This window comes from Muntiacus reevesi, chromosome 21, assembly GCF_963930625.1.
Source record: "Muntiacus reevesi chromosome 21, mMunRee1.1, whole genome shotgun sequence".
In the NCBI taxonomy this organism is placed as follows: Eukaryota; Metazoa; Chordata; class Mammalia; order Artiodactyla; family Cervidae; genus Muntiacus; species Muntiacus reevesi.
The window spans coordinates 47,962-74,576 of record NC_089269.1 but is presented as its reverse complement, the minus strand read 5'-3'; the positions used below and the strand labels follow the sequence as shown (position 1 = coordinate 74,576).

Below are 26,615 nucleotides of genomic sequence, written 5' to 3'. Positions count from 1 at the left end.
AGAATACACATTCTTTTCACATACACATAGAGCACTCTCCAGGATAGATCACATGCTAGGCTACAAAATAAATCTCAGAAAGTTTAAGAAGATTGAAAGTTTATCAAGCAACTTTTCCATCCACAAGGCTATGAGACTAGAAATCAACTATAAGAAAAAACTGCAAAAGTCACAAACATGTGGAGGCTGAATAATATGCCACTAAACAACAAATGAATCACAGGAAAAATTAAAGAAGAAATAAAAAATACCTGGAGACAAAAAACACAATCCAAAAATATATGTGACATAGCAAAATCTGTTCTAAAAGGGAAGTTTACATGATACAAGTCTACCTCAGGAAGAAAAAAAATCAGGTAACAATCTAACTTTACACTTAATGGAACTAGAAAAACAAGAACAAATAAATGCCAAAGTTAATAGGAGGAAAGAAATCATAAAGATTGGAGTAGAAATAAATGAAATAGAGATTTTAAAAGTAACAGAAAAGACCAATGAAACTAAGAGCTGGTTCTTTGAAAAGATAAACAAATTGCTAAACCGTTAGACTGACCAAGAAAAACAGGATGAGTAAAAATGAATAAAATTCTAGATATGAAAGAGAAGTTACAAATGACACCACATCAATACAATCTCCTAAGAATGAAACAAGAAGAAATTGAAAATACAAACAAACCATTTACCAGTCATGAAATTAAATCAGTAATTAAAGAAAATCCCAGCAAGGAAAAAAAGAAAGACCAGAACTAGATAGCATCACAGGTGAATTCCAACAAACATTCAGAGAACAGTTAACATATATCTTTCTAAAATTATTTTAAAAAAAATTCAGAGGAAGAAATGCTTCCAAATCCATTTATGAAGCTAGCATCATTTGGATACCTGAAGCATACGAAAGCATCATTAAAAAGAAATTATAGGTCGATATCACTGATGAACATAGATGCAAATTTCCCCAACAAAATATTAGCAAACTAATTCAACAATACTTTATAAGGATCACATAATATGATCAGGTGGGATTTATCCCAGGGAGATAAGGATGGTACAATATCTGCAAATCAATCAAATGTGATACATCACATTAACAGATTGAAGAATAAAGATCATGTGATCATCTCATAGATGCAGAAAAGCTTTTACAAAATTCAACATTCCTTTATGATAAAAACTCTCAACAAAGTGAGTAAAGAGGGAATATACCTCAAATAATAAAGGTCTTATATGACAAACCCACAGCTAACATCATACTTAATGATAAAAAGCTAAAAATATTTTCTATAAGATGAGGAACAAGACAAGAAAGACCACTCTTGCCACTGGTATTCAACACATTATTGGAAGTCCTAGCCACAGCAACCAAATAAGAAAAGAAATAAAAAGAGATCTGAATTGGAAAGGAAGTAGGAAACTTATGACTGTTTGCAGGTGACATGATACTACATAGAAAATGCTAAGGATGCCATCAACAAACTATTAGAACTCATTAATGAATTCAGTAAAGTTTCAGTATATAAAATTAATATATAGAAATATGTTCCTTTTCTATACATTAAAAATGAATTACTGAAAGAAAATTAAGGACATAATCCTGTCTACAATTTCATTAGAAAGGATACAATATATAGAAATAAATCTAATTAACGAGGCCAGACCTAGAGCCAGACATCATGGAATGTGAAGTCAAGTGGGCCTTAGAAAGCATCACTACGAACAAAGCTAGTGGAGGTGATAGAATTCCAGTTAAGCTATTTCAAATCCTGAAAGATGATGCTGTGAAAGTGCTGCACTCAATATTCCAGCAAATTTGGAAAACTCAGCAGTGGCCACAGGACTGGAAAAGGTCAGTTTTCATTCCAATCTCAAAGGAAGGCAATGCCAAAGAAAGCTCAAACTACCACACAATTGCACTCATCTCACACGCTAGTAAAGTAATGCTCAAAATTCTCTAAGCCAGGCTTCAGCAATATGTGAACCGTGAACTTCCAGATGTTCAAGTTGGTTTTAGAAATGGCAGAGGAACCAGAGATCAAATTGCCAACATCCACTGGATCATCAAAAAAGCAAGAGAGTTCCAGAAAAACATCTATTTCTGCTTTATTGACTATGCCAAAGCCTTTGACTGTGTGGCTCACAATAAACTGTAGAACATTTTGAAAAGATGGGAATACCAGACCACCTGACCTGCCTCTTGAGAAACCTGTATGCAGGTCAGGAAGCAACAGTTAGAACTGGACATGGAACAACAGACTGGTTCCAAATAGGAAAAAGGATACTTCAAGGCTGTATATTTTCACCCTGCTTATTTAACTTACATGCAGAGTACATCAAGAGAAATGTTGGGCTGGAAGAAGCACAAGCTGGAATCAAGATTGCTGGGAGAAATATCAGTCATCTCAGATACGCAGCTGACACCAGCCTTATGGCAGAAAGTGAAGAAGAACTAGAGAGCCTCTTGACAAAAGTGAAAGAGGAGAGTGAAAATTTGGCTTAAAGCTCAACATTCAAAAAACTAAGATCATGGCATCTGGTCCTATCACTTCATGGCAAATAGATGGGGAAACAGTGGAAACAGTGGCTGATTTTATTTTTTTGAGCTCCAAAATCACTACAGATGGTGACTGTAGCCATGAAATTAAAAGACACTTACTCCTTGGAAGGAAAGTTATGACCAACCAAGACAGCATATTAAAAAGTAGAGACAGTACTTTGCCAACAAAGGTCCATCTAGTCAAGGGTATGGTTTTTCCAGTGGTCATGTATGGATGTGAGAGTTGGAGTATAAAGAAAACTAAGTATCAACGAATTGATGCTTTTGAACTGTGGTGTTGGAGAAGACTCTTGAGAGCCCCTTGGACTGCAAGGAGATCCAACCAGTCCATCCTAAAGGAGATCAGTCCTGGGTGTTCATTGGAAGGACTGATGTTGAAACTGAAACTCCTATACTTTGGCCACCTGATATGAAGAGTTGACTCATTGGAAAAGACTCTGATGCTGGGAGGGATTGGGGGCAGGAGGAGAAGGGGATGACAGAGGATGAGACGGTTAGATGGCATCACTGACTCGATGGATATGGGTTTGGGTAAACTCCGGGAGTTGGTGATAGACAGGGAGGCCTGGCATGCTGTGGTCCATGGGGTTGCAAAGAGTCGGACACAACTGAGGACTGAACTGAACTGAACTAAAGGAGGCAAAACACCTGTACTTGGAAAACTACAAGACAATGATAAAGAAATTGGTAATAACACAAACAAATGGAAAGATATACCATGTTCGTGGGTTGGAGGAATTAAAATTGTTAAAATGACCATACTACCCAAGGTATGCTACAGCTTCAGTACAATCCCTAACAAAATACCAATGGCATTTTCACAGAATTAGAACAAATGCTCATAAAATTTGTATGAAAACACAAAAAAACCCAAACAGGCAAATCTATCTTAGAAAAGTAGAACAAGGCTGGAAGTATCACACTCCCTTATTTCAAACAGTACTATGAAGCTACAGTCATGCATGCAATATGGTACTAGCGCATAGACAGCTAATAGACCAATGGGACAGAATCAGAGCCCAGAAACGAGCTCACACTTGTGTGGTCAGTGAGTCTACAACACAGGCGGCAGGAACATACCATAGCAAAAAGACAGCATCTTCAATAAACTATGTTGGTAAAAGTTGGACAGCTATATTCAAAAGAATCATACCGGACTACTTTCGTACACTACATACAAAAATAAGCTCAAAACGGATTAAAGATGTAAATGTAAAACTGGAAACCATAAAACTCCTAGAAGAAAATATAGGCAGTAAGCTCTTTGACATCAGTCTTAGCAATATTTTCTTGACTCTGTCTCTTCAGGCAAGAGAAACAAAAACGAAAATGAATGAACAGAACTACATCAAACTAAAAAGCTTCTGTACAGTGAAGGAAACTAACAAAATGAAAAGACCATCTATTGTTTGGGAGAAGATTTTCCAAGCAATATATCTAATAAGAGGTAAATATCCAAAATGAGAACTCATGTAACTCACCATCAAAAACAACCCAATTAAAACTGAGAATAGGACCAGAATAGACATTTTTTCCAAAGAAGACATAGAGATGGCCAACAGGCACATGACATCAGGATCAACATTGCTAATCATCAGGGAAATGCAACTCACGACCACAGTAAAATATCACCCCACTTGAGAATGACTCAATAGAATGGCTATTATGAAAAAAACAACAAATAAAAAATGTTGGTGAGGATGTAGATAATAGAGAACACTTGTGGAAATGTACAGCCACTATGGAAAATAGTGTGTAGGCTCCTCAAAAAATTAAAAATAGAACTACCATATGATCCATAAATTCTGCTCATGCGTATATATATAAAAAAAAAAATGAAAACAGTAATTTGAAAAGATTTGTGCCCCTATGTTCATTGCATCATTATTTACAACAGCCAAGATATGAAAGCAACCTAAGGTCTCATTACTAGATGAGTGGATAAAACAGATCTTTATACTATGTACAAATCTGTACTATTTATACAGATGTACTATTGCTAAGTCACTTCAGTCATGTCTGACTCCTTGTAACCCTATGGATCTAGTCTGCCAGGTTTCTGTGGAACCTGGATGGAACTCTGAACCTGAATGGAATTCTCCATGCAAGAATACTGGAGAGGGTTACCATTTATTACTCAACCATAAAAACAATTAGATATTTCCATCTGTGACAACATGAGTGAACCTAGATGGTGTTATGCTAAATGAAATGTCAGACAGAGAAATATCAGTACCACATGATTCCATTTATATGTGGAATCTGAAAAACAAAACAAAGGAGCAAACATAACAAAATAAAAATAGTCATAGATACAGAAGGTTGCCAGAGGGGATAGAGTGGGAGGATGAAAGAAATAGATTAGGGAGATAAGATGTACAAACTTCCAGTTACACAATAAATGAATCAATCACAGGTATGAAAGCTATAGTGTAGAGAATATAGTCAATAATTATGTAAAATCTTTTTATGGTCTAGATGATAACTAAACTTATTGTGGTGAACATTTTGTAATGTATAGAAATATTGAATCAGTATGTTGCACATTAGGAACTAGCATAGTGTTGTAGGTCTATTATACTTCAAAAACAAACAAACAAGTTCATAGTAAAAGAGATCAGATTTGTGGCTGCCACCAGCAAGAAGGTGGGGGAAGAGGGAATTAGATGAAGCTGGTCAAAAGGTACAAATTTTCAGTTATAAGATAAATACTAGGGATGTAATGCACACCATGATAAATATGACTCTTTGCAACCCCTTGGAATGTAGCCCACCAGGCTCCTCTGTCCATGGAATTTCCCAGGCAAGAATATTGGAGTGGGTCGCCATTTTCTTCCTGACCCAGGGATTGAACCTGGGTTAATGTAATACTTCACATTAACAGAATAAAGGATAAAAATCACATGATCATCTCAACACACTATAGAAAAAACATTTGACACAATTCATCACCCTTTCATGATAAAAACTCTGAACAAACTAGAAATAGAAGGAAAGTATCTCAAAATAATTAAGGGCATATATGAAAATCCCATAGCTAACATTACATTTGACAATGAAAAAATGAAATATTTACCTCCAAGATAAGGAACAAATCAAGGATATCCACTCATGTCACTTCTATAGTACTGGAAGTCCTAGCCAGAGCAGTTAGGCAAGAAATAAAAAGCATAACAATCAATAAGGAAGAAGTAAAACCACCCCTTTTGCAGATGGCATGATCTTATATATAGAAACCACCTCCTCCCCCCAAAAAAACTAGTTGGAACAAACAAATTTAATAAAGTTATAGGATATGAAATTAATAGACAAAAATTTGGTGTTTCTACATATAAACAACAAATTATTTTATTTTCCAAAAAGAAAACTAGGAAAATCAATCTCATTTACAATAGCATCAAAAGGAATAAAATTCTTAGATATATATCTAACTAAAGATGTTAAAGAATTGTAGGTTATCATATTAAGTGAATTAAGTCAGAGAAAAACAGGTATTATATAAGATCACTTATATGTGGAATCTAAAAAAGTAATATAAGTAAATTTATTTACAAAACAGAGCTAGACTCACAGACATGGAAAACAAGCTTATGGTTACCAAAGGGGATGGTGGGGACAGAGGGAGGTGAATTAGCTGTTTGGGATGAACATATGTTCACTACTGTATTTAAAATACATCAACAATAAAGACCTACTGTGTAACTCAGGGAACTGTATTCAGCATCTTGTAATAACCTATAATGGAGAAGAATCTGAAAAAGTATATATATATATATACAAAACTAAGATCATGGCATCTGGCCCCATCACTTCATGGGAAATAGATGGGGAGACAGTGGAAACAGTGTCAGACTTTATTTTTGGGGGCTCCAAAATCACTGCAGATGGTGATTGCAGCCATGAAATTAAAAGATGTTTACTGCTTGGAAGGAAAGTGATGACCAACCTAGACAGCATATTAAAAAGCAGAGACATTACTTTGCCAACAAAGGTCCATCTAGTCAAGGTATGGTTTTTCCAGTGGTCATGTATGGATGTGAGAGTTGGACTGTAAAGAAAACTGAGCACCGAAGAACTGATGCTTTTGAACTGTGGTGTTGGAGAAGACTCTTGCGAGTCCCTTGGACTGCAAGGAGCTCCAACCAGTCCATCCTAAAGGAGATCACTCCTGGGTGTTCATTGGAAGGGCTGATGTTGAAGCTGAAGCTCCAATACTTTGGCCACCTGATGCAAAGAGCTGATTCATTGGAAAAGACCCTGATGCTGGGAGTGACTGGGGGCAGGAGGAGAAGGGGAGGACAGGATGAGATGGCTGGATGGCATCACCGACTAATGGACCTGGGTTTGGGTGGACTCCGGGAGTTGGTGATGGACAGGGAGGCCTGGCATGCTGCGATTCATGGGGTCTCAAAGAGTCAGACACGACTGAGCGAGTGAACTGAACTGATGATGTATGCATTTCACCCCGTGAACCACTCATTTAATCAAAAAATTTAAAGTATTAAAAAAAATAATACCTTTTTAGCAGTAGTTATAAAAGACAAAGTAGAGTTCAAAGTTATTTTTTTCTTCCATATTTTGAAAGTTAACTCATTGCCTTCTTGCATCCAGAGTGCTTTGTGACATTTAAAGTCACTTTGATTCTTTTTCTTGGTGTCTCTACTTGTCATATTTGAAGCTTTAAGAGTTTTCTTTAAGTTTCCTAAATTTGACCTTTAATTTTGCTATATGTTAGCTTTCTCTTAGGAGAAGGCAATGGCACTCCACTCCAGTACTCTTGCCTGGGAAATCCCAGCGACGGAGGAGCCTGGTAGGTTGCAGTCCATGGGGTCGCTAGGAGTCGGACACGACTGAGCAACTTCACTTTCACTTTTCACTCTCATGCGCTGGAGAAGGAAATGGCAGCCCGCTCCAGTGTTCTTGCCTGGAGCATCCCAGGGACGGGAGCCCGGTGGGCTGGCGTTTGTGGGGCCGCACGGAGTCTGACACTGACGTGACTTGGCGGCAGCAGCAGCAGCAGTTTTCTCTTATGTATCTTGTTTGCCACTCCATGAATATTTTAGTCCTTTCAGAGTTTGTTTTTCTGGGAAAAAAAAAATCAGTAATTACTTTTTTTACTGCCCTGGAATTTGCAGCCTTGAGTATAATAGAAGCTCTGTCCCTTGTCGTAGGTGTGGTGGTCAGGGTTGGTGGTCGGGAAAACAGAACAGGCTATAGGAAGTGCACACTTCATTGATCTGTCTTTTGTTTGTTTGTTTGAAGAGCCAAGAACTGCAGAACTTGTTAAAATAAGAAATATTCTCATCATCAATGCAAGTGGAAGAAAATTTCTCACAGCAGGAAAAAAAAAAAAACACCCAGTCACATCAATAAAAGAGAGATCATTACAGCACTGATGGTTTAAATATATAATTTGATTCTGGATAAAAATAAATACACATTTGCTTTGCAAATTGTCTGTTGGTTAAATTCAGCTTCAAAATACTTGGATTTTCCGGGATGGTAACTGGGGAAGCTGCAACATTTCTCAAAAATCATTTCGGAGCTTGCGTGGCCACAATGCAGCCTGCCATTCCTCCAAGCGCCACGCAGCGAGGCGATCTACGTCTTCCCACCTCCTCCTTCCCCTCTCTTTGTCTCTATAACGAAAATGGAAACAAGGTATCTTTTCCCAAACACTTGCTCAGGCTTCCCAGTTGCAGCCTCTGAAACGGCGAAGGGCTTTGAAGACAGGAAAAGGTGAGTGCTATTTGACCCCCTTTACGCCTCCGCGTTGCGCGGTAGGCGGTAGAGGAGTAGGGGCGGGGCCTGAGCCGGGCGGCGGAGGAGGAGTCAAGCGGCGACTCCGTGGGGAGCGAGGCGTCTTTGCTCCGCGGAACTGGAGGGGCTCTCCCCGGTCCGGTGTGAGATCCCTCCAGGCTTCCCAGCAGCAACCAAACAACCTGCGCGGCCAGGAGCGAGGATGGAGTGTCTGGTGAGCTGGGCCAGGCGTGGAAAAGAGGGCGCAGGGTGGGCGACTCCTCTCCGGTGGACCCGGGGCGGTGGCGGGCTGCGAAGCTAGGCTGCGGGTTTCCCCTCTCTGATTCAGAGCTGGGATTCCTGCTTGCGCTTTCCTCTCAGTTCTGAACCTTGCAGAGAAGCGGATATTGCCTTCCAAAGCGGGGTGTATAGGCCATACCTCCATTCCTGGGGCTGCGATCATCTGTCGTGGTAAACTGGAAACAGGATGCTGCCAGGTGCAGGCTCTGGAGACGCTTTCTCCGATCTCTGACATCCTTTGAGAGGAAATGGTCCTGGAGGCGGACCCTGGCTGCGTGGATAGAGGGTGCTGTATTGGCTCCATTTTGGTCCTGAAATCTGGGGTGGGGTTGCAGAATTTCAGGATCAGGCTGGCTCCTCTGTGATGCTCCAGCCTCTTTCTGCATCCTCTGGGCCTTTGCCATGGGAAGCCAAAAGGATCAGATAAATCAGAGTTAAAACCCAGGGTATCCGTGAGAGACAGGCATTTTGTTATCCAGGATCTAGGTATATGACAAAATGAAGGAAGGAGAGGATTTTCATTTACATTGGTAACTGATATAAAATAATAATTAAAAAATCTAAATACAAGTAATGCCTCAAGGTAATTTTTTTGCATATGGTTTATTGGCTAGACTACACAGCCAGTTATTTCACTGCCTTCCTTAACAAAGAAGAATGGTGGCCTCCCAGCTAGTGTTTACTGAGTGCCAGGTGCTCTTAATCTTCACCCCTGTCCTTCAAAGAAGGAGTTATTACCCAGTTTTACAAATAAAGAAACAGGCAGACAGGTGAATTTTTCCAAGTCCATATGACTGTGGCAGCTTCAGGATTTGAACCTACACATTTTCAGGGGAGGGGCAGTGTAGCTGCCAGATGGACAGCTGTCAGGTAAGACCCAGGTCTCTGGACTCTGGCCCTCTTGGCAAGGGTTATAAGTGGACTTCTCTACTTCCATTATTGTGTGATCTGATTAATGAATTTTTTAAGCTATGTAACACATACTGGCATTTAGCATATCTTAAGCACTGTGTTAAGTACTTTAAATGCTTAATTAATTCTCAGTAACGTTAGGGAGAGAGCACTTGGCCAGGTGGCAGTGGTCAGGCTCTCTCACCCAACTCTACTCACGTCCCACAGCTGGGATCATTTGTGGTACTGCACACACACATCATGGTGTGGTCCTATATAAGCACCGCCTAAAAAGCTCTAGGAGAGTCAAGTTGAGTCAAGTGCTGGTGGTTGCTACTGTGTCAGCCATTGGAGAGTAAAGCATGTCTACCTTGCCATGGTGAATAAAGAATGTCTGCAACTCCTATGACTCCTTGCAGCTTCTTCCAGCTTCTGTACTTATGCCTTGCCTACACTGGGTTCAATGAACAGTGAGATACAGTGAGACAACTGGTATAGTTGGCAGGATACGCAGCAGGTAGAGGAGCCTGAGGCTCCACAGAAGGAGTCAGCAGGGAAGTGGTGGATGGTTCACCTGCTAGCACTGAAAAGGTGTTACAGGAGGTGAGTTCCCATTTGCCGGACAAGGTGGCATGGACGGCCGCTGACACCGGGGGGTGACTTTTCCCGACTGCCCTGAAGGTGAATATGGATAGTGCCATGATGCCGGTCCCCAGTTACTAGCAAGGCCCCTTGGGCAGTTGAGACCAGAGCAGCAGCACAAGCACCTATAGCAAGAGATGCGGGTGATACATGAGCTGATGATATGGGCTATGGCCCTGAGACACAGAGGACAGTGTACTCGAAAGGCAATGTCTTTTGATGCAGATTTAGAACAGCGTCCTGTAAAGGCCGTGTCCTATGCTGTGCTAACAGCGTCCTGTAAAGGCTGTGTCCTCAGATTTAGAAAAGTGTAGTCATGTTGGTGGGCTGTGAACACCCCCAAAGATCCCCTCTTTGAAGGGGTGGGCCCGGCACCTGTGGGGAGTTTTGTGGGTCCTAAATGAGAGAATCCTCAGGGGCAGAGTTGCCCCTGTGGAGGTTACTCGCCAAGGGAATATCGTGGAAGATGGGCACGTAGATGGCGTGGCGAGGGACCCTGAAGGGGTGGAATGTAGGGAGTGAACAGTTGGCCAGGTGGCAGAGATCAGGCTCTCACCTCACTCCACTCAAACCCTACGGCTGGGATCACTTGTGGCACTGCGCCCACACATCATGGTGTGGCCCTATATGAGCTCCACCTGAAAAGCTGGAGGAGAGTCAGGTTGGAGTGAGGTGCGCTGAGTTGCGTGGTCATTGTTGCTGCCACGTCAGCCATTAGAGAGTGAGGCCTGTCTGCCTTGCCACGCAGGATAAGGGATGTCTGCAGTCCTGTGGTCTCTGTATCTTCTTTCAGCTTCCCCGCTCATGTCTTGCCTACCCTGGGTTCAGCAGATAGTGAGATACAGGCAGTAACCTAATGAGATAACAGCTACATTGATTTAGTGTTTATTTTTATCAATCACTTTATAGGAGCTTTACATATACCATCTCATTTAACCTTTTTAACAGAGAAGATTGGTACTATTAATTTTTTCCCGTATCTCCAAGAGGTAAAATGATTTGTCTAAGCTTACACACCTAGTATTTGTGCTAACCTGAATTCAAATTAGCCAGAAGAAATGTGTGCCTAATTAATAGCAAGGCTTTCTTTCTAATTCTTTTCACCTCAATCACTGTGCTTCTGTTTCTTAGATGTTACTGTCTCCCAGTTCCCACATCTTGTTTTTTGGTGTGTGTTTGATTTTTCTTTTATCCTAAAATACAGATTTTTACTCTGAGAGCTACTAAACTATTTGCATTCCTCATCACAGCCTTTACTAGAACCTGGATTTCCATGTGGCGTGATGGTGTGGAATCAGAATGCCAAAGAAAACTTCTGGTTTCAGAAGCCAAAGTTTTGAAATAACAAGAGCCTAAGCATTTGAGTTTTAAAAGCCTAAATGATGAAAGACCAAGGATAGGCATTCATCCCAGAAAAAGCTGATGGGACGAATACAAGGTGATGGAGGAAGCAGCTTTTCTGACCTTTGGCTGGGAGAGCAAAGAGAGACTGATTAGCATTGGTTTGTGTCCTGAGAAGGATGCTCTGTGCCTGGGCCCAGGAGTGGGGAGTTTAGGAGGATGGTGACTGCTGCAGAGTAATCTGTCTCCATTCCACTCTTCATTTTATAGCAAAATGATTCCCAGAGTAATGCTCTGTTAAATACCACAATGATTTGTTTTAAAAAAAAACCCACAAGGCCAAGGATTTCTGCCCAGACACATGAAAATAAAGCAAGGGGGAAGAAAAAAAAGCCAAATACTGGTTTTAAAAGGTACAATTTACATAAATTGTGCAGAATTTGCAGGAAAATCTCCCTCAGCAAGTATCAAGGCATATTCTGCAAAGTGGTTACACCTGAGTTACATTTTTAATATTAACAGATGTGGATTATTTGCGGAGTAAATTTTCTTCAACATTTGCAGTCTGTGTTTTCTGGGTATATTTTTGGCAGTTTGTTTTCTCATCAGTCTTGACAATGGTGGCTTTGGGAGCATGGCCTCAAATTGCTAGGAATGGCCATAATGAAAGAACCACATGGCTGCTTTTCCCATCCCACCCTAAGCAGCCTCTGTTATTTCTTCCATTTATAGTCCCTGGTTCTGCTTCCACAAAACCAAAGGCTTCCGGTGGTTAAAACTTTAGCTGCAGTTTTTCCTGATACAGCAATTAGATTGAAGCTCCCTTAGCTTTGTCCACATTCAAATGCCCATTTCTGTACTTGCTCTCCGTCTTCAGGTGTTCAGAAGGCTCGTCTGTCATCTGTCTACCTTCCAACTGATTTGGCTCTTGGCAGCACTGGTGTTATGCAGGGCTCAAGGTAAAGATACTCGCTTCCCCGGCGCGGGATCCAGGGAGCACGGCTTCCGGAGTGGCCTCTGACCACTCTCTGTGCTGTGTCCATCTGTCTGCATGAATTATTCAACCGTGCCATTTGTTTGGAAGACTGGGAGTGGTTCTTTCTGCTTTCCACATTTTTGTTTTCAAAAACTTTAATATTAAGAAACTTTTCATAGATAAAACCAGATATGAAAAAAATTCTTTCTGAATTAATACATCATTTTTCACCTATCAAAGTGAATAATGTTTAAAACAATAATTCCTTATGTGTGTGAAGACATGGGGATGCGTGGGGGAGTAAGAATGAATTTGCCCTCTAGGGCTTATCTTGCAATAAGCCTTAAAACTGGGTGTGTCCCTCTTACAGAAAAATATTAAAAATTGTGAAATATGAAAGCTACATGGGTTCACACAGTCTGTTATATAAAACACACCTGTGCTGTCTGCTTATCTGCTGAATTTCCTACTTCTGCCAGACCTTTCTCCTTGGTTCCATAGGAGACCACACCTCACTTACTGATGGCCTTTTATTACCTTTTGTGTGGCATGTACTATGGGCTTCCCTGATAGCTCAGTTGGTAAAGAATCTGCCTGCAATGCAGGAGACCCCAGTTCGATTCCTGGGTTGGGAAGATCTGCTGCAGAAGGGATAGGCTACCCACTCCAGTATTCTTGGGCTTCCCTCATGACTCAGTTGGTAAAGAATCCGCCTGCAATGTGGGAGACCTGGGTTCAATCCCTGGGTTGGGAAGATCCTCTGGAGAAGGGAAAGGCTACCCTCTCCAGTATTCAGGCCTGGAGAAGTCCATGAATCGTATAGCCCTTGGGGTTGCAAACAGTCGGACACGACTGGGAAACCTGCACAACAATGTGTGTACTATAGCCATCAGCCTTCACAGGGGCACAAAAGGGATGCTTCACACCATGTGTGTAGCACAGGATTTACCCACTGGGGCACCCTAAATGGAATTTCATATAAGCAGCAAACAATTGTAAACTTTCCATTAAATTATTTCTTGCATAGTCAAAGAGAAAAATTGCCCTAGAAGTTAAAACTCTAGTTTTGATCCCCTTTTTACTCTCTATTCTAACAGCAGCAGTTTATTCAAATCAATGCTCTGCACTCAGCAAACTTTAGGAAACCCCATCCTAACAACAGCTATTCCCCTAGAACTTTTTGCAACTATCAAGAGTGCACCTTACTGAAATTGGAATTTTGCAACACTTGGCGGTTCCAGTTTGTATTTGTTGCAATGCCCATCTTTTCATTCTTGATGTTGTAGAGCAGATATTCTTTTTTTCTAATTACTCTAGTCATTTTATCTGTGTTATTAGTCAAAAAATAAAACAACAGATTTTGGTGTTTTAAGTCAGTATTTTCTGTACTGTTTTATTAATTTGTGCTTTTAGCTTTATTAATTCACTCCTTTTATCAATTTCTGGTATGTGGGAATTTTGAATGTATGTAGGTATTCATTTTTCAATCTTTCCTGTTTCCCAAGAAATTAAGTTAGGATTAAATATTTCCCCCTGAGAACGGCTTTATAAGCCTCTACAGATTTTAATATATGATATTCTTATTGTCATTCATAGTGATTTAGAACTTTTGTTATGATTTCTGGTATAATTAAGGAGATAAGAGTATGTAAATTTCTAATTTTTTTGCATTATGGACCCAGTTCAAGGTCATTTTTTTTTGTATACTACTTCAAGTTTAATTTGGGGGTATGTTTCACATGTGGTTTGAAAAGTGTGTATGTTTTCTTTTGGATAAAGGTTTATAAATACATGCTCATATGGACATATTACATGTACATGTATAAATATTTGTTTTTAACGTCTTCTATATCTTTATATTTGATTTTATTTCTTTACTTATTTTTTAATAGGTGGAAGTGAAAATTCTGAGAGAACAGTGAAAAATTCTCCCATTATGATTATGGATTTATGCATTTTCCTTTGTAGTTCTATTAGCTTTTTATATATTTCAGAGTTATGTTGCTAGGTACATGAAGGTTCATGAGGGATATATCTTATTTCAGATTCCTCCTTTTATCATTTTGAAAAATACATTTTTGTTTCTTACAGTGTTTTTGTCTTCCATTTCCCCTTCTCTTTCCTTTTAAAAATCTTACTTGGACTAATATTGAAATATCAGTCTTTCAATATTTCTTTAATCATTTCTGTATTGTTAATGCTTCCAATTCTGGGAGAATTCTATGATCATGTCTTTCTACTTACTAATTTAGTCTTCAGTGATACTCATTCTGCTAAGGCAGCCAGATTGTGAAAAGATTTTATATTTCTCATTTTATACATCTCTAGTTTCTTCTATTTACAGTGCTGGTTCCTTTTCACACTTAAGATATCACATTTGTTCATGTAAAAATGTTTATTTATTCATTTGTAGAGTTTATTATTCCTCTATCATTGTGTTAGCTTACTCAAGTGTTTGTCTATTTGTTATTGTATTGAGATTTCCCATTGAGTCATCTATCATATCAATAAGAGTAGCCAGCTTTGGAGGGGGAAGAAATTATTGCCATACCTTGTATTTTGTACTACAGTCAGTAGAAATAGGGGACTGTGTAGATTGTAATTTGGTTGTCAAAGCTCTCTGGTACTCTCAGCCTCCTGGAGCATTGTCCTGTACATCTCTCTGTCCATGTTCCTATATTTACCACTGCTTCCTGATGGCAGACGTCACCACTGCTGCCCCTTCCTTTTCAGATGTGTGTGGAATGTATAGGGCTGCTGTAACTTCTTCACTTAAACTAATCACTGCATATTATCCATTGACCCTTTCTTATTCCTAGCTGTTACTGTTCCAGGCATAAACTCACTTGGTGATACTTCTATCCTATCTGGCAGTTTCCATCTTCAACCTCATTTCACCTAATTTCCTACAGCCTACAGGGATTCTTCATGTAAATTCTGGTCACTGGGAGTTTGCTTTCTTATTTTTTTACTCTGCCACTCTAAAAGACTGAACAAACATATTTGAACTTATATTTCTCTAGCAACAACAGGAAGGTAGGTAAATGTTGTTTTCTTTTTTATATTTTTCTTTCTTTCTAAATTTGACTTTGAACATGCATCATTTATAAAAAATGTTTACTTGTGTATGTATTAAAATAGAAATGTTCTTTTGTGATTCCATGATAAAGTGGTGACCCAGGACGTAAAAGCGCCGCTGAACACACCTGCTTCTTTAAGATGCTCTCTGCAACATCCCCAAGAAGTTTTGATTGTGACATGGCAAAAAATCAAGGCTGTAAGCCCAGAAAACATGATCACCTACAGCGAGAACCATGGGGTTGTAGTCCAGCCTGCCTACAAGGACAAGATAAACATCACCCAGCTGGGACTCATGAACTCAACCATTACCTTCTGGAATACCACCTTGGAGGATGAGGCGTGTTACAAGTGCCTCTTTAATACCTTTGGTTCTGGAAAGATCTCAGGAATAGCCTGCCTCACTCTCTTTGGTGAGAGTCTCTGAGAATACATTGTCTCTAGCTTGAATGTCACTTTGAAGAATGTTTGAAATGTAGTGGTAGGAGTACCTAGTCTTCCAGGACTCTAGCCCCAGAAAGGTTCATTGGGGGACACTTGATCTTTCTTGTCTATTGTGTAACTGTGGTTACGGTTATTTGGAGGGTTCATTGACCTATGTTGAATCTTTGCCTGGAGTTATCTTTGCCCTGAAGGACCATAGTCAGGATAAATTCTCCCTAAGCAGTGCTATGGTTCAGACCTGGCATTGCTACTAGGAGTCATGTGACCCTAGAAGAGTCCTGTCCATGGTGTACCAGAGTTTATTTATCTGCACCATAAGTGTGAAATAGATCATCTCTAAGGTCCCTAAGAACTTTCATATTTTTGAACCTAAGGACAAAGCCAGATTGGGCTAAGCTGGAGTCAGTTATGGGGGTCCCTCTCATTTTGTTTCAGTGGATCTTTCACAAAATTGATACAGTCATGCAGCAGAGGTTCTTCATACCCAATGCCTGCTAGGGATTTAGCTGAAAAATAAGCATTCTTCTAAAATCTAAGAAGCTTAATTTGACAAGATTCCTTTCCTGTTAACTGATGCTTAGCTGGGATCAAGAACTGCAAATTAGGAATATGGGGTAGCTTTGGAAGATGCACACTTGGTGGTGGTTTTAGAAGGGAAAAGTCAAACTTAGGGTTATTAGGAATGTTAAAATGAGAGTTTGAACACACCAAGAATATTGGACAAGGGATAAGGAGAGGCTCAGTAAACAAGAATGCAAGGGAGGTAGGATGACACCAGATAACATGTTTCTTTCACTTATTTTGCCCGTGAGTTGTCTCTGCAGGATCTTGCACCAGGCTTTTCTTCTTGACTTCTATTTCTTTCATTCCTTTGTCTTCTTCTGTCTCCATTTTTCTATGTCTCTTCCCTCCTCCAACCCTTCCTTCCTCTTCTTTTTTTCCCCTAATTTGCTCTTTTTCCTTGCCCCCCTCCTTCATTTCCTTTCACCCTTCCTTATTTCCTTCTTTTCACCATTTTCTTCCTTTTCCTTCTTGTCTCATATTTTTCTCATTTCTGTTTCCTCTCTCCTTTTTGTTCATCTTTCTCTCTTGCTCCCCTTCTTTACTCATTAATCTTTGAATAATTTGTATGCCTGAAACGCAGACTCCTCTGTGTTTTCTAGCTGGTAATTCTGTAGTTTTTCCTCACAATGACACTTTCCAGCCGTAAGGTATAGCTTTCATCCAGGTGATTCTTTGATACACCAGAGAACCCTGCTAGCCAGGCTGGCCATACTGGTCCTCCTTTACTTTTATTTCTCTTCCCCCAGGGCTCACTGATGTTAGTAATCTGGGCTCTCTGGACAGAGCCACCGTCCTCCTGTAGGCTCATTTCCTCCAGTCTACTCCCTCCCACCTACCTCTTGAACTTCTAAACACAGACAAGCTTTTATTTAGCACTGCCCTTTAATTATCTTTTGTGCTCCAAAGCCAACCGTAGAAAGACATTTGTATTTGCTCAGCAGAGATAAACTGTACATTCCAAGGAAAATGAACGCATTAGTCAAGGGACTTTTGAAAGGGAACAGGGTACAGCTGACCTAAAAATGTCCTTTTTTCATAAGCTATTTGTTTTCTGTTAACTCCATAAGGTGATCTCCAAAGTCCTCACAAGTGTCATTCTGTGATTTTTCTGACTACTGACTGAACTCCTAATTTGCATTTTGTATAGATATTTCAAACAGGGACTTTCTAAGTCTGCTCCATGCCTCTTATTCACTGGCCCAGTTCCAAACAGAAAAAGGCTTTTTCCAAGTGGCAGCCCCCCTACAGGCTCTCTGTTCTGAAACTGCTCTGGTTTTCTGAGGAGTGCAGACCACCTGTGTGGAGGTGCTGCTGGATAGTTGTTGTCCAACTGCTTGAGAGGGATACCCAGAGGAGGCAGAGATGCTGCATTGCCCACGAAAGAGAAAAGAAAAATTATTCTCTGCACTGTTTGGGAGGAAAGGTACCCTCTGTCCATCTAGCTAATTCTCTTAGAGACAAGCTCCGCCGAGGATCATTCTTCTCACGGGGTTGTATAAGCCAGTCTCCACCCTGCTGTTCAGAGAACTAGACAGGAAGAGAAGGCCCCACATTATCTCTCTGGCTCCCACTGTCTTTCTGTAGAGATCTTCCTCTCTTCTCCCTGAGGAGAGTATGGGACTCACACCAGACTTTATCATTTTCTTGTCCCAGTACAGCCCACAGTGTCCCTTCACTATAAATTGTCTGAAGATCACCTGAACATCACTTGCTCTGCCACTGCCCGCCCAGCCCCTGTGATCTCCTGGAAGGTCTCTGAGTCAGGGGTTGAGAACAGCACCGAGATCGTCTCACACCCCAATGGAACAACATCTGTCACCAGCATCCTCCAGATCAAAGACCCCAAGAGACAGGTGGGGAAGGATGTGATCTGCCAGGTGCTGCACCTGGGGACTGTGACTGACTACAGGGAAACTGTGAACAAAGGTAAGAGAGGTTTTCTGTGGCCGCATGTGTGGACACACACCTGCAAGGTGATGAATGCTCTGCAGGGCCTCTTGGCCTCTTAGCAAAGAAGCTGATAAGGCAGAGAGTGGGATAAGTAGGGGAAGAAAAACAGAGTTGAGGATGCCAGTATAGCCTATTTTATTGCTTTGGCAATTGTGGTATGTTGCTTCCACACTGAATGCTTTTACTGAGATCCATTCCATTGATTTATTCTGTGCTCCTGAGTATTTGTTATGCCAGAAATGTGGCAGCAAGGATTCAGTCCCCGAACACAGGGAGCTTCTAGTCCAGGAAGGAATGAAGAAGGAGCTGGGTAGTTGCAAAAATGCAGGTTAAATGCTTCCATAAGAAAGCTATGGTAGAAGTTTGGGGTTTTTGAGCAGGAGCCACCTGTTCTCCTTGCTTGACCCTGCAACAAACCATTCTCTGATAACAGGGAAAAAAAAAAAAGAAAGCTGTGGTACAACCTGGGAAGATTGAGAATGCAGAGAAGGAGCATCAGTTCAGTCTGGAGGGATTACGATGTTTTCCTGGAAGAAGTCACATCTGGGACGAAAACTTTGCATTATCTACACTAACGGAAAGGGGCAATAGATCTTTTAGGAAAGAAGCCAATCTGAGTTTTCCCAACATCATTTTAAAATAAATTGCCTCCTTCTCAGGACCACTTTTGCTGTCTTGTATTTCCATCTAAACTCTTATCTCTGGGTCTCATTGATACAAGAGGTAAAGATGATGGGAGAGGGAATAAGGAAAGCAGTGGTCGTAGAGGCAAGACACTTCAGTGACAACAGCCATAGTTTCCTTTCTCTGCGTACTTTTGAAGCACTAACTCTGGATGAGGCACTCATTTAACAAGCCTCCTATAAAAAGATATTGCTGCATTTTTCAGGGTACATTGTGAACCCGGAAAAGTTTATGCCTCATTTTCATGTACTCAGTTGCTCAGTCATGTCCAGCTCCTTGTGACCCCATGGACTGTCACCTACCAGGGTCCTCTGTCCATGAAATTTTCCAGGTGCAGGTTGTCATTTCCTACTACAGGGGATCTTTCCAATCCAGGCATCAAACCCATGTCTCTTGCATTGGCAGGAAGATTCTTTACCACTGCACCACCTGGGAAGCCCAGATAGTCTCTAATGAACATGTCCTGTAGTCATTTCTGGGGTCCTTGAAAAAGCAAACTAGTTAAAAAGTAAATATTTAAGTAAATTTGATCAAGATGTTTGCGGTGTTAGATTTGGACATTTATGACAAGATCCTCAGATTTCAGCAAGATGAAGGGTAAATTTCCCTGAAAAGCAAGAATATGAAAAGGAACATGTCTTCTTTTCTAAGAGTGCCCAAATAGACTGATTATCATTTATAACATTTATATCATTTGTATAATATTTGTTCATTCTGCAAACATTTACTAAAAATCTTTCACACTTAAACCATTATGTCAAGTACTAGATCTATCGAAGACAAATCTGAACTCTTAACTAGTGTCTAACACTAGTGAGACCAATCTGAAGGTGCTCAGTTAAATTATGACATGACAAATTCCATTATAAAGGTATGGAGAAGATGCCGGAGACTCCCAAATCAGATAGTGCTTTTTCTGACTTTGTATTACACAGTGACACTGAGGAACTGATATGTAGGCTAAGTTGCATTTACTGACTACTAGAAAGAAGTTTAATAACAAAGACATTGATGAGAAGGAACACAGTTAAAACATGGAGATGAGTTTATTCCTGGAGGTTGGAATCATGAGATTCATTATTTTTCCTTTATATTTTTCTATATCTTCCAAAAATTCCTCAATAAACATATTGATTTAATGGACAGTATGGCAAAGATTATGTGCTTTGAAGGCAAACAGATCTCTGACCAAGCCTTGTTCTACCAATTACTACACTGATTTGGGGCTTACCCAACTTCTCTGAGCCTCAATTGTTTGTTTTTTTAATTTGTTAGATGATAGCAATAATAATACCTAACTCTTGAGCTATTTTGAGGATTAAAGGAGGTAACACATTCAAAGCTTTTACTACATAGTAACCACATAAAACATGTTAATTATTACGATTATTTAAATGCTATTAAAATAATATGAGGTCATGAATGTAGACCTTTATATACTTAAGAATAATTTTCATCAAAAGTACAATTCTAGTAAAAACTCATTACAACTATTTCTTTATTACTTTTTACCTCTACAGCTTCCACTTATCACTAGTTTTTCCTTTTCTCCCATCAATATCCACAGGCTTTTGGTTTTCAGTTCCACTGCTGTTAAGCATTGTCTCCTTGGTAATTCTTCTGGTCTTAATCTCAATTCTACTCTATTGGAAACGTCATCGGAACCAAGATCGAGGTGAGTCCCATAGGAAGTAAAAAGAAGGAAAAAATTATTGTTTGATGACAATCTGGGGTTCAAATGAAGATATAAATAAGGGATGAGTGCTTAGTCATGTCTGACTCTTTGTTACCCTGTGAATTATAGTCCGCTAGGCTCCTTTGTCCAGGGGATTCTCCAGGCACGAATACTAGAGTGGGTTGCCATTTCCTTCTCCAGGGCATCTTCCCGACCCAGGGATTTAACCTGGGTCTCCTGCATTGCAAGCAGATTCTTTACCATTTGAGCCACCAGGAAGGTCCTAAATAAGGGGTGATAACCATGAAATTAAAAGACACTTGTTCCTTGGAAGAAAAAAATATGATGAACCTAGACAGCGTATTAAAAAGCAGAGACATCATTTTGCTGACAAAGGTCTATATAGTCAAAGTTATGGTTTTTCTAGTAGTCATGTATGAATGTGAGATGTGGATCATAAAGAAGGCTGAGCACCAAAGAATTGATGCTTTCGAACTGTGGTGCTGGAGAAAACACTTAAGAGTCCCTTGGATTGCAAGGAGATCAAACCAGGCAATCCTAAAGGAAATCAACCCTGAATATTCATTGGAAGGACTGACGCTGAAGCTGAAGACCCAGTACTTTGGCCATCTGATGCGAAGAGTCAGCTCGTTGGAAAAGAACCTGATGCTGGGACAGATCGAGGGCAAGGGATGGGGACGACAGAGGATGAGATGGTTGGTTGGCATCACTGACTCAATGGATATGAGTTTGAGCAAATTCCAGGAGACAGTGAAGGATAGGGAAGCCTGGCATGCTGCCAGGGTGTCACAAAGAGTCAGACATGACTGGGCAACTGAACGACAGGTCAGCTATCCCACTGAAGAGACTGTGAACTTGTCCAGTGTGATCACCATCTGCGTAGTGCTTTCACCGTCTGAGTTATGTGCTCACTATGGCTCAGACACTCTAGGCAATGCACAGGGGATAATAACTGCATCATGCCATCCTGCCCTTATGCACTGTTAACTTCTTCCCATCTCCTACAACATCTATCACAGTATCTTGTGTATACTCACTAAATGTTCATTAAAAGAATGAATGACTGAATGGAAGGGTAGATTTTTCAAACAGATTTTTTTCAATTCCACTTTTTAAACTGCAAATTCAGTACCTCATAGATGCTGAGTCTAAACATTGTGAAAGAATATTAAACAAGAGACACTATCAAACAAGAGGAGTCAGCCAGAGGGGAAGAATTAAATTTCTTTGGTTTCTGAAGACACTGCATAATTTATTAAAGCTAATGAAAATGTGCAGTTTATGTTGTATGTAGTGGGAATTTTCTAGGATGAAGCAATGCTGTGGGAGTTTTCTCCAGCTCACATGACTGACAGAAAGGGGAGGAAAAATGTTCACTTTGTGTGTTATTTTACATTTCTATTAAAAGTATCACTCACGTGCTACCTGTTTTCCTCTTTTTCTGTCTCATAGATTAATATCTTTCATGTTCTAAGCTTTTTGAACATTTAGTTTTGCATAAGCCTCATATAAACACTAGATGAATTCTTGTGATTTTGTAAGGAAAACAACAAGTCACCAGCATCAGTGACCTTTTGCAGATGTAGATAAAAGGATTTGTTCTGTAGGGGACAGGAGATTGCAAATCAGATAATCTCACTGCACGTAAACCTAAGCCCATAGAGCTCCTTGTGCTATCACTCAGCCCTGTCTGACTCTCTGAGAACCCGTGGACTGTAGCCTGCCAGGCTCCTCTGTCTGTGGGGTTATCCTGTCACGAATAGTGAAATAGATGACCATTTCTTTCCCCTGGGGATCTTCTCAACCCAGAGATCAGGGATTGAATCCAGTCTCCTGAGGCTTCTGCATTGGCAGATGAATTCTTTACCACTGAGCCACCTGGGAAGCCCTTAGCTCTCTGCAAAATGTCAAAGGCAGAAGGCCAGTTGACTCTACTTTTTCCAAACATTTTGCTTTTCCAGTTAGGAACTGAAGTTGACTTCCTTCCCTTAACACAGTTAACAGCAGGCCTAAACTTAGAATCCTGGTCTCCTGACCTCTGCTGGAATATTCTTCCAGTTATGGTTTCCTGACTTGAAAGGCACAGTTGTTAATTGTGTTTATTTCAGTCTGTGCTTGCTGATATTGCTCTAAACTTCTGTAAATGTATAAGCAGAAAAGTATGACATGTTCAAATTCATTTTAAAATGTCCCCTTGAACAAGAATCTCATAATACAGTCCATTCAGGCCCAAGGTAAATTTCACTAGAAAGGGACATTTGCAAAATAATTGTCCTTTGTTTATTAAGTCTCATATTTTCTGGGAAATATAATTGTTCAATGCCTTATTCAGTTACTGAAGTGAAGAGAGCTTAAGGTTATTTGGTCCCATATATTTAAGTAGCTAGTAAAATCAAGTGTCAGCTATGCTGGAGACAAATTCTCAAGGCTGAGAAAATACTGGTTTGTTAAGACCAAAACTTAAGTAACCCAAAAATTTGGAAGAAAAGGAAGAAAATCATCAAATATAGTGACTTTTAAAAATTTCTTTAAGTAAAAAATTTTGGTTGTCAATTTGTGATGAAAGTGATTAGTCCTACCACATTTTCTTGTCATCTTTAATTTTTATTTTATATTGGATTATAGTTGATTTACAATGTTGTGTTAGTGTCAGGTGTACAACAAAGTGATTCAGTTACACATATATCTATTCTTTTTCAAATTCTTTTCCCATCTAGGTTATTACAAAATATGTTTCTTTACCCTTACTTTGTTTCTTTCCCCTCTCTTTTTCTATTGTCTTCTGAAACATAAAACTTTTGGATGGGCAGGGAAACATGATCAGTCAAAATGACCTCAAGATTTTGGACCTCAGTGACCTGAAAAAATGGTCATGTGAACAGAAATGGAGGTGGAGAGGGGGAACTGAGAGTAAGTGTGTGTGTGTGTGTGTGTGTGTGTGTGTGTGTGTGTTTGTGTGTGAGAGAGAGAGAGAGAGATCAGTTTGTGGGGAAAGAAAAGGTAGAGGTGAATTAGTTTTTGAGCTTATTGAATATGAGTAGACAAAGAATCATCTCCATGGAGCTGCCAGTAGTAAGACAAATCTGGTGAGAAAAGTCTGTCAAATCTTTGTTAGATAAATGACCAAAATTATTTATTGTAGATTAAAATCACTGATTTACTGCTCACAAAAACATAAGTAAATTTATAGGTCATAGACAGAGGGGTAATCTCTAATGACAGATGTTATTTTCATAGAGAAGTCAGGCCCCTTTTCTTAGGATTTGATGTAATGCCAGAGAGTGTTATGTTGGTTTTTTCAACAGTAAAGCTGTTCTCTGAGGAAGGTTGGATGAGTTAGAGGCAGTTTCTCTTTGCACCATTTCTAGAGAGATCATCACAGTTACTTCTTGTGAGACTACAACAGTATGATAATAGATTAATAGGTTTTCAAATAACTTTTTTTTTTCTGTTATGAATCAATATTATGAATCAATACTCTATTACTAAATAGAAAGTGAAAAGAAATTAAAATTTCCCAGGGAAATTTCTTGATAGTTTTTTCCTATTAAAACCCAGTTGATGTCATAAATTTGCCCCTTACATATACTACAAAAACATTAAATTTGAGGTTAAGAATAATCTTTTAATTTTCATTAGCCAAACCACCAATGATTACAAGCTTCTCAGAAACAACTTCACTTTGGGGCATAGATAGTCACCTAATTTTTAGAAAGTTTTATTCTGAGTAGCAGTCTTCTATTGTTTGGGTCACGGTTGAATTGGAAACCAATGGAAGACTTAGACAATCATGTGAAATGCATATTCCAAACTTCATTTCTCTTTAAAATATCTATGTCAGGTAAAAGTGATTTATTTAAACTCATATTATCTATATAATTACCTTGATTTTTCCCACTTTGCTTCACAATAACCTAACCTTATAAATGAGTTCTCTGCAATGATGATAATGGCAATGTTAGTGAAACACTATATCCTGGGTAGAATCAAGTCATTTTCTCTTATTTTAAGCTTAGGACTCTATCAAATAACAGCAGTGCTCATTAAATAATTGGTGATGCTGAAATTAGAGATTAATTAGAAAAATAATATAAAAGATATATATTTCCAAAAATAATTAAAATCTTTGCTTTACTAATAATGGTACTTAAGCTTCCCAGTTGAAGGCTGGCTGAGTGGTAAGTCTCAGCCCATTCCAGTGTAATCATGGTTTCAAGCAGAAGAAGAGATGCTTTAAATGAGAAAAGTGTAAAGCAGTTATTGTTGAACAACCTAGGTTAGAACTGGGAGAAATCTTGCATCCCAAGGCTATCTGTCTATAAAATTTTACCCTTGAATCAGTATCAATGCCACCCATCATATCAAAATGTCATAACACAATCCAGTCATAAAGTAGGTGGTTAACAAACCTGCAAGTCTGGGCATTCTTGCCTGAGCTGTTCTGTGTCTTTCACCATGGAACAAATCACTGGTATTAGAAATGTTGACACAGTTAAAACATGCAAAACTTCAGGTTCTGGTGAAGAATTACTTAAGATTGCACAGAGTGAGATTTGGAGCCAAGATAAAATCCCAGATCTTTTACTTCACTGTTTACCTGCCTTGTAGGGAGGCCCACATTCTCCCAGTTTAAGGGCTAGAAAGCTAATAGCCTTATAAGGGCCTCCATCTGTCTAGTTTGTGACCATACCTACCTTGATGTCCAATAAGTGAGTATCCATAGGAAACAAAGCTCAAGGTCTTATAAATAAAATACATGTGGATCATTTGGAATTCTTGAACCTGTTCTTTTACTTGTAGTCTTACATGTATTATTAAGCAAGTATAATCTTGCTTAAGAATAGTAAGCTATTATTTCCTAGAACTACTCATATCCTTTTAAAGAGAGGCACAGTGCCTCCCAGCACACTGGGTCAGCGGTATCTACTTCCTTCCCTTTGCTGATGAAATATGCACTGGAGAATTCTGTGTTTATTGATCCTTCTATTATCTATCTGCTGAAAATCTATTAGAATAGAAATTATAGATGTTCAAAGTTCGTATCTTGATCTTTCTTTTACCCAGAGCCCTAGAGGAGTCACACAGAACCCTGAAAGTTATTTCCTGGTCTACTTGAACCTGACTCAGGAGGCAAGCAGAAGAAAGAGGGTCATTCTCCAAGGAATCTAAAAGAGCAAAAAAATGGGAGTCAAAGGCCTAAGAATTTCAAGACTTTCCGTTGCCACGCAGGCCACCCAGTGCTTCTGTGAGTTCCCAGAGGAAGTCATTTTACCTCTCAGGTCTGTTGTAGGACTTGGTTTTGCAAAATGATGCAGTGTTATGCTGTTGAAAGGATACTGGACTTGGAGCCAGGAGCCACCGCTCGGAGGTTGACTTTGACTCCAACTGGTGGCAACTCTGTGTTAACCATATCTTATTGAACTTTCACGTTCGCATCCAGAAAGTTAAGAAGTTGGACCGAATAATTTGCCATTCTGCTCTAAAAACAGATGTAATTCCAGGGGAAAAAAAAAAAAAGGTAAATAGAAAAGAAATGAAAGAGAGAAGAATACAGGAAGGTAGGGACCAAAGAACTTTTCTGAGACTGCCTTTTGCCTTTCTGTGGATATGCCATCTCTTCTTCCCTTCTTCTTTGGTCCATTAGTCTATTTCCTCATCACTGGGTATCTTGTCCACTGCCTGCTTACTGTTTTTGCTATTAACTGGTCTTTCTAGAAGTCTCAGTTTCACTGCTCTTCTTCATGTACTTCTATGATGTT

The 26,615-nt window shown here is 39.7% G+C and overlaps 1 protein-coding gene across 2 annotated transcripts; it reads left to right on the top strand.

Moving 5' to 3' along the window:
• The first annotated feature begins 8,394 nt into the window (after positions 1–8,394).
• CD200 (CD200 molecule) lies at positions 8,395–26,395 on the top strand. 2 transcript variants are annotated; one of them, XM_065913599.1, is made up of 6 exons: positions 8,395–8,525; positions 12,342–12,423; positions 15,611–15,931; positions 18,180–18,452; positions 20,728–20,835; positions 25,921–26,395. In XM_065913599.1, the coding sequence occupies exons 1-6, from the start codon at positions 8,514–8,516 to the stop codon at positions 25,926–25,928; spliced, it is 804 nt and encodes a 267-aa protein (XP_065769671.1). In that variant the 5' UTR covers positions 8,395–8,513; the 3' UTR covers positions 25,929–26,395. The 2 variants fall into 2 exon arrangements, with proteins under 2 accessions (XP_065769671.1, XP_065769672.1); XM_065913600.1 differs by lacking the exon at positions 12,342–12,423 and having other exon boundaries at positions 8,405–8,525.
• Positions 26,396–26,615: the final 220 nt, after the last annotated feature.

Coding starts and splice junctions, on each gene's coding strand:
- CD200 (XM_065913599.1), top strand. Junction 12,424..15,610: donor GGTGTTATGCAGGGCTCAAG/GTAAAGATACTC, acceptor TCCATGATAAAG/TGGTGACCCAGGACGTAAAA. Junction 15,932..18,179: donor AGCCTGCCTCACTCTCTTTG/GTGAGAGTCTCT, acceptor TTCTTGTCCCAG/TACAGCCCACAGTGTCCCTT.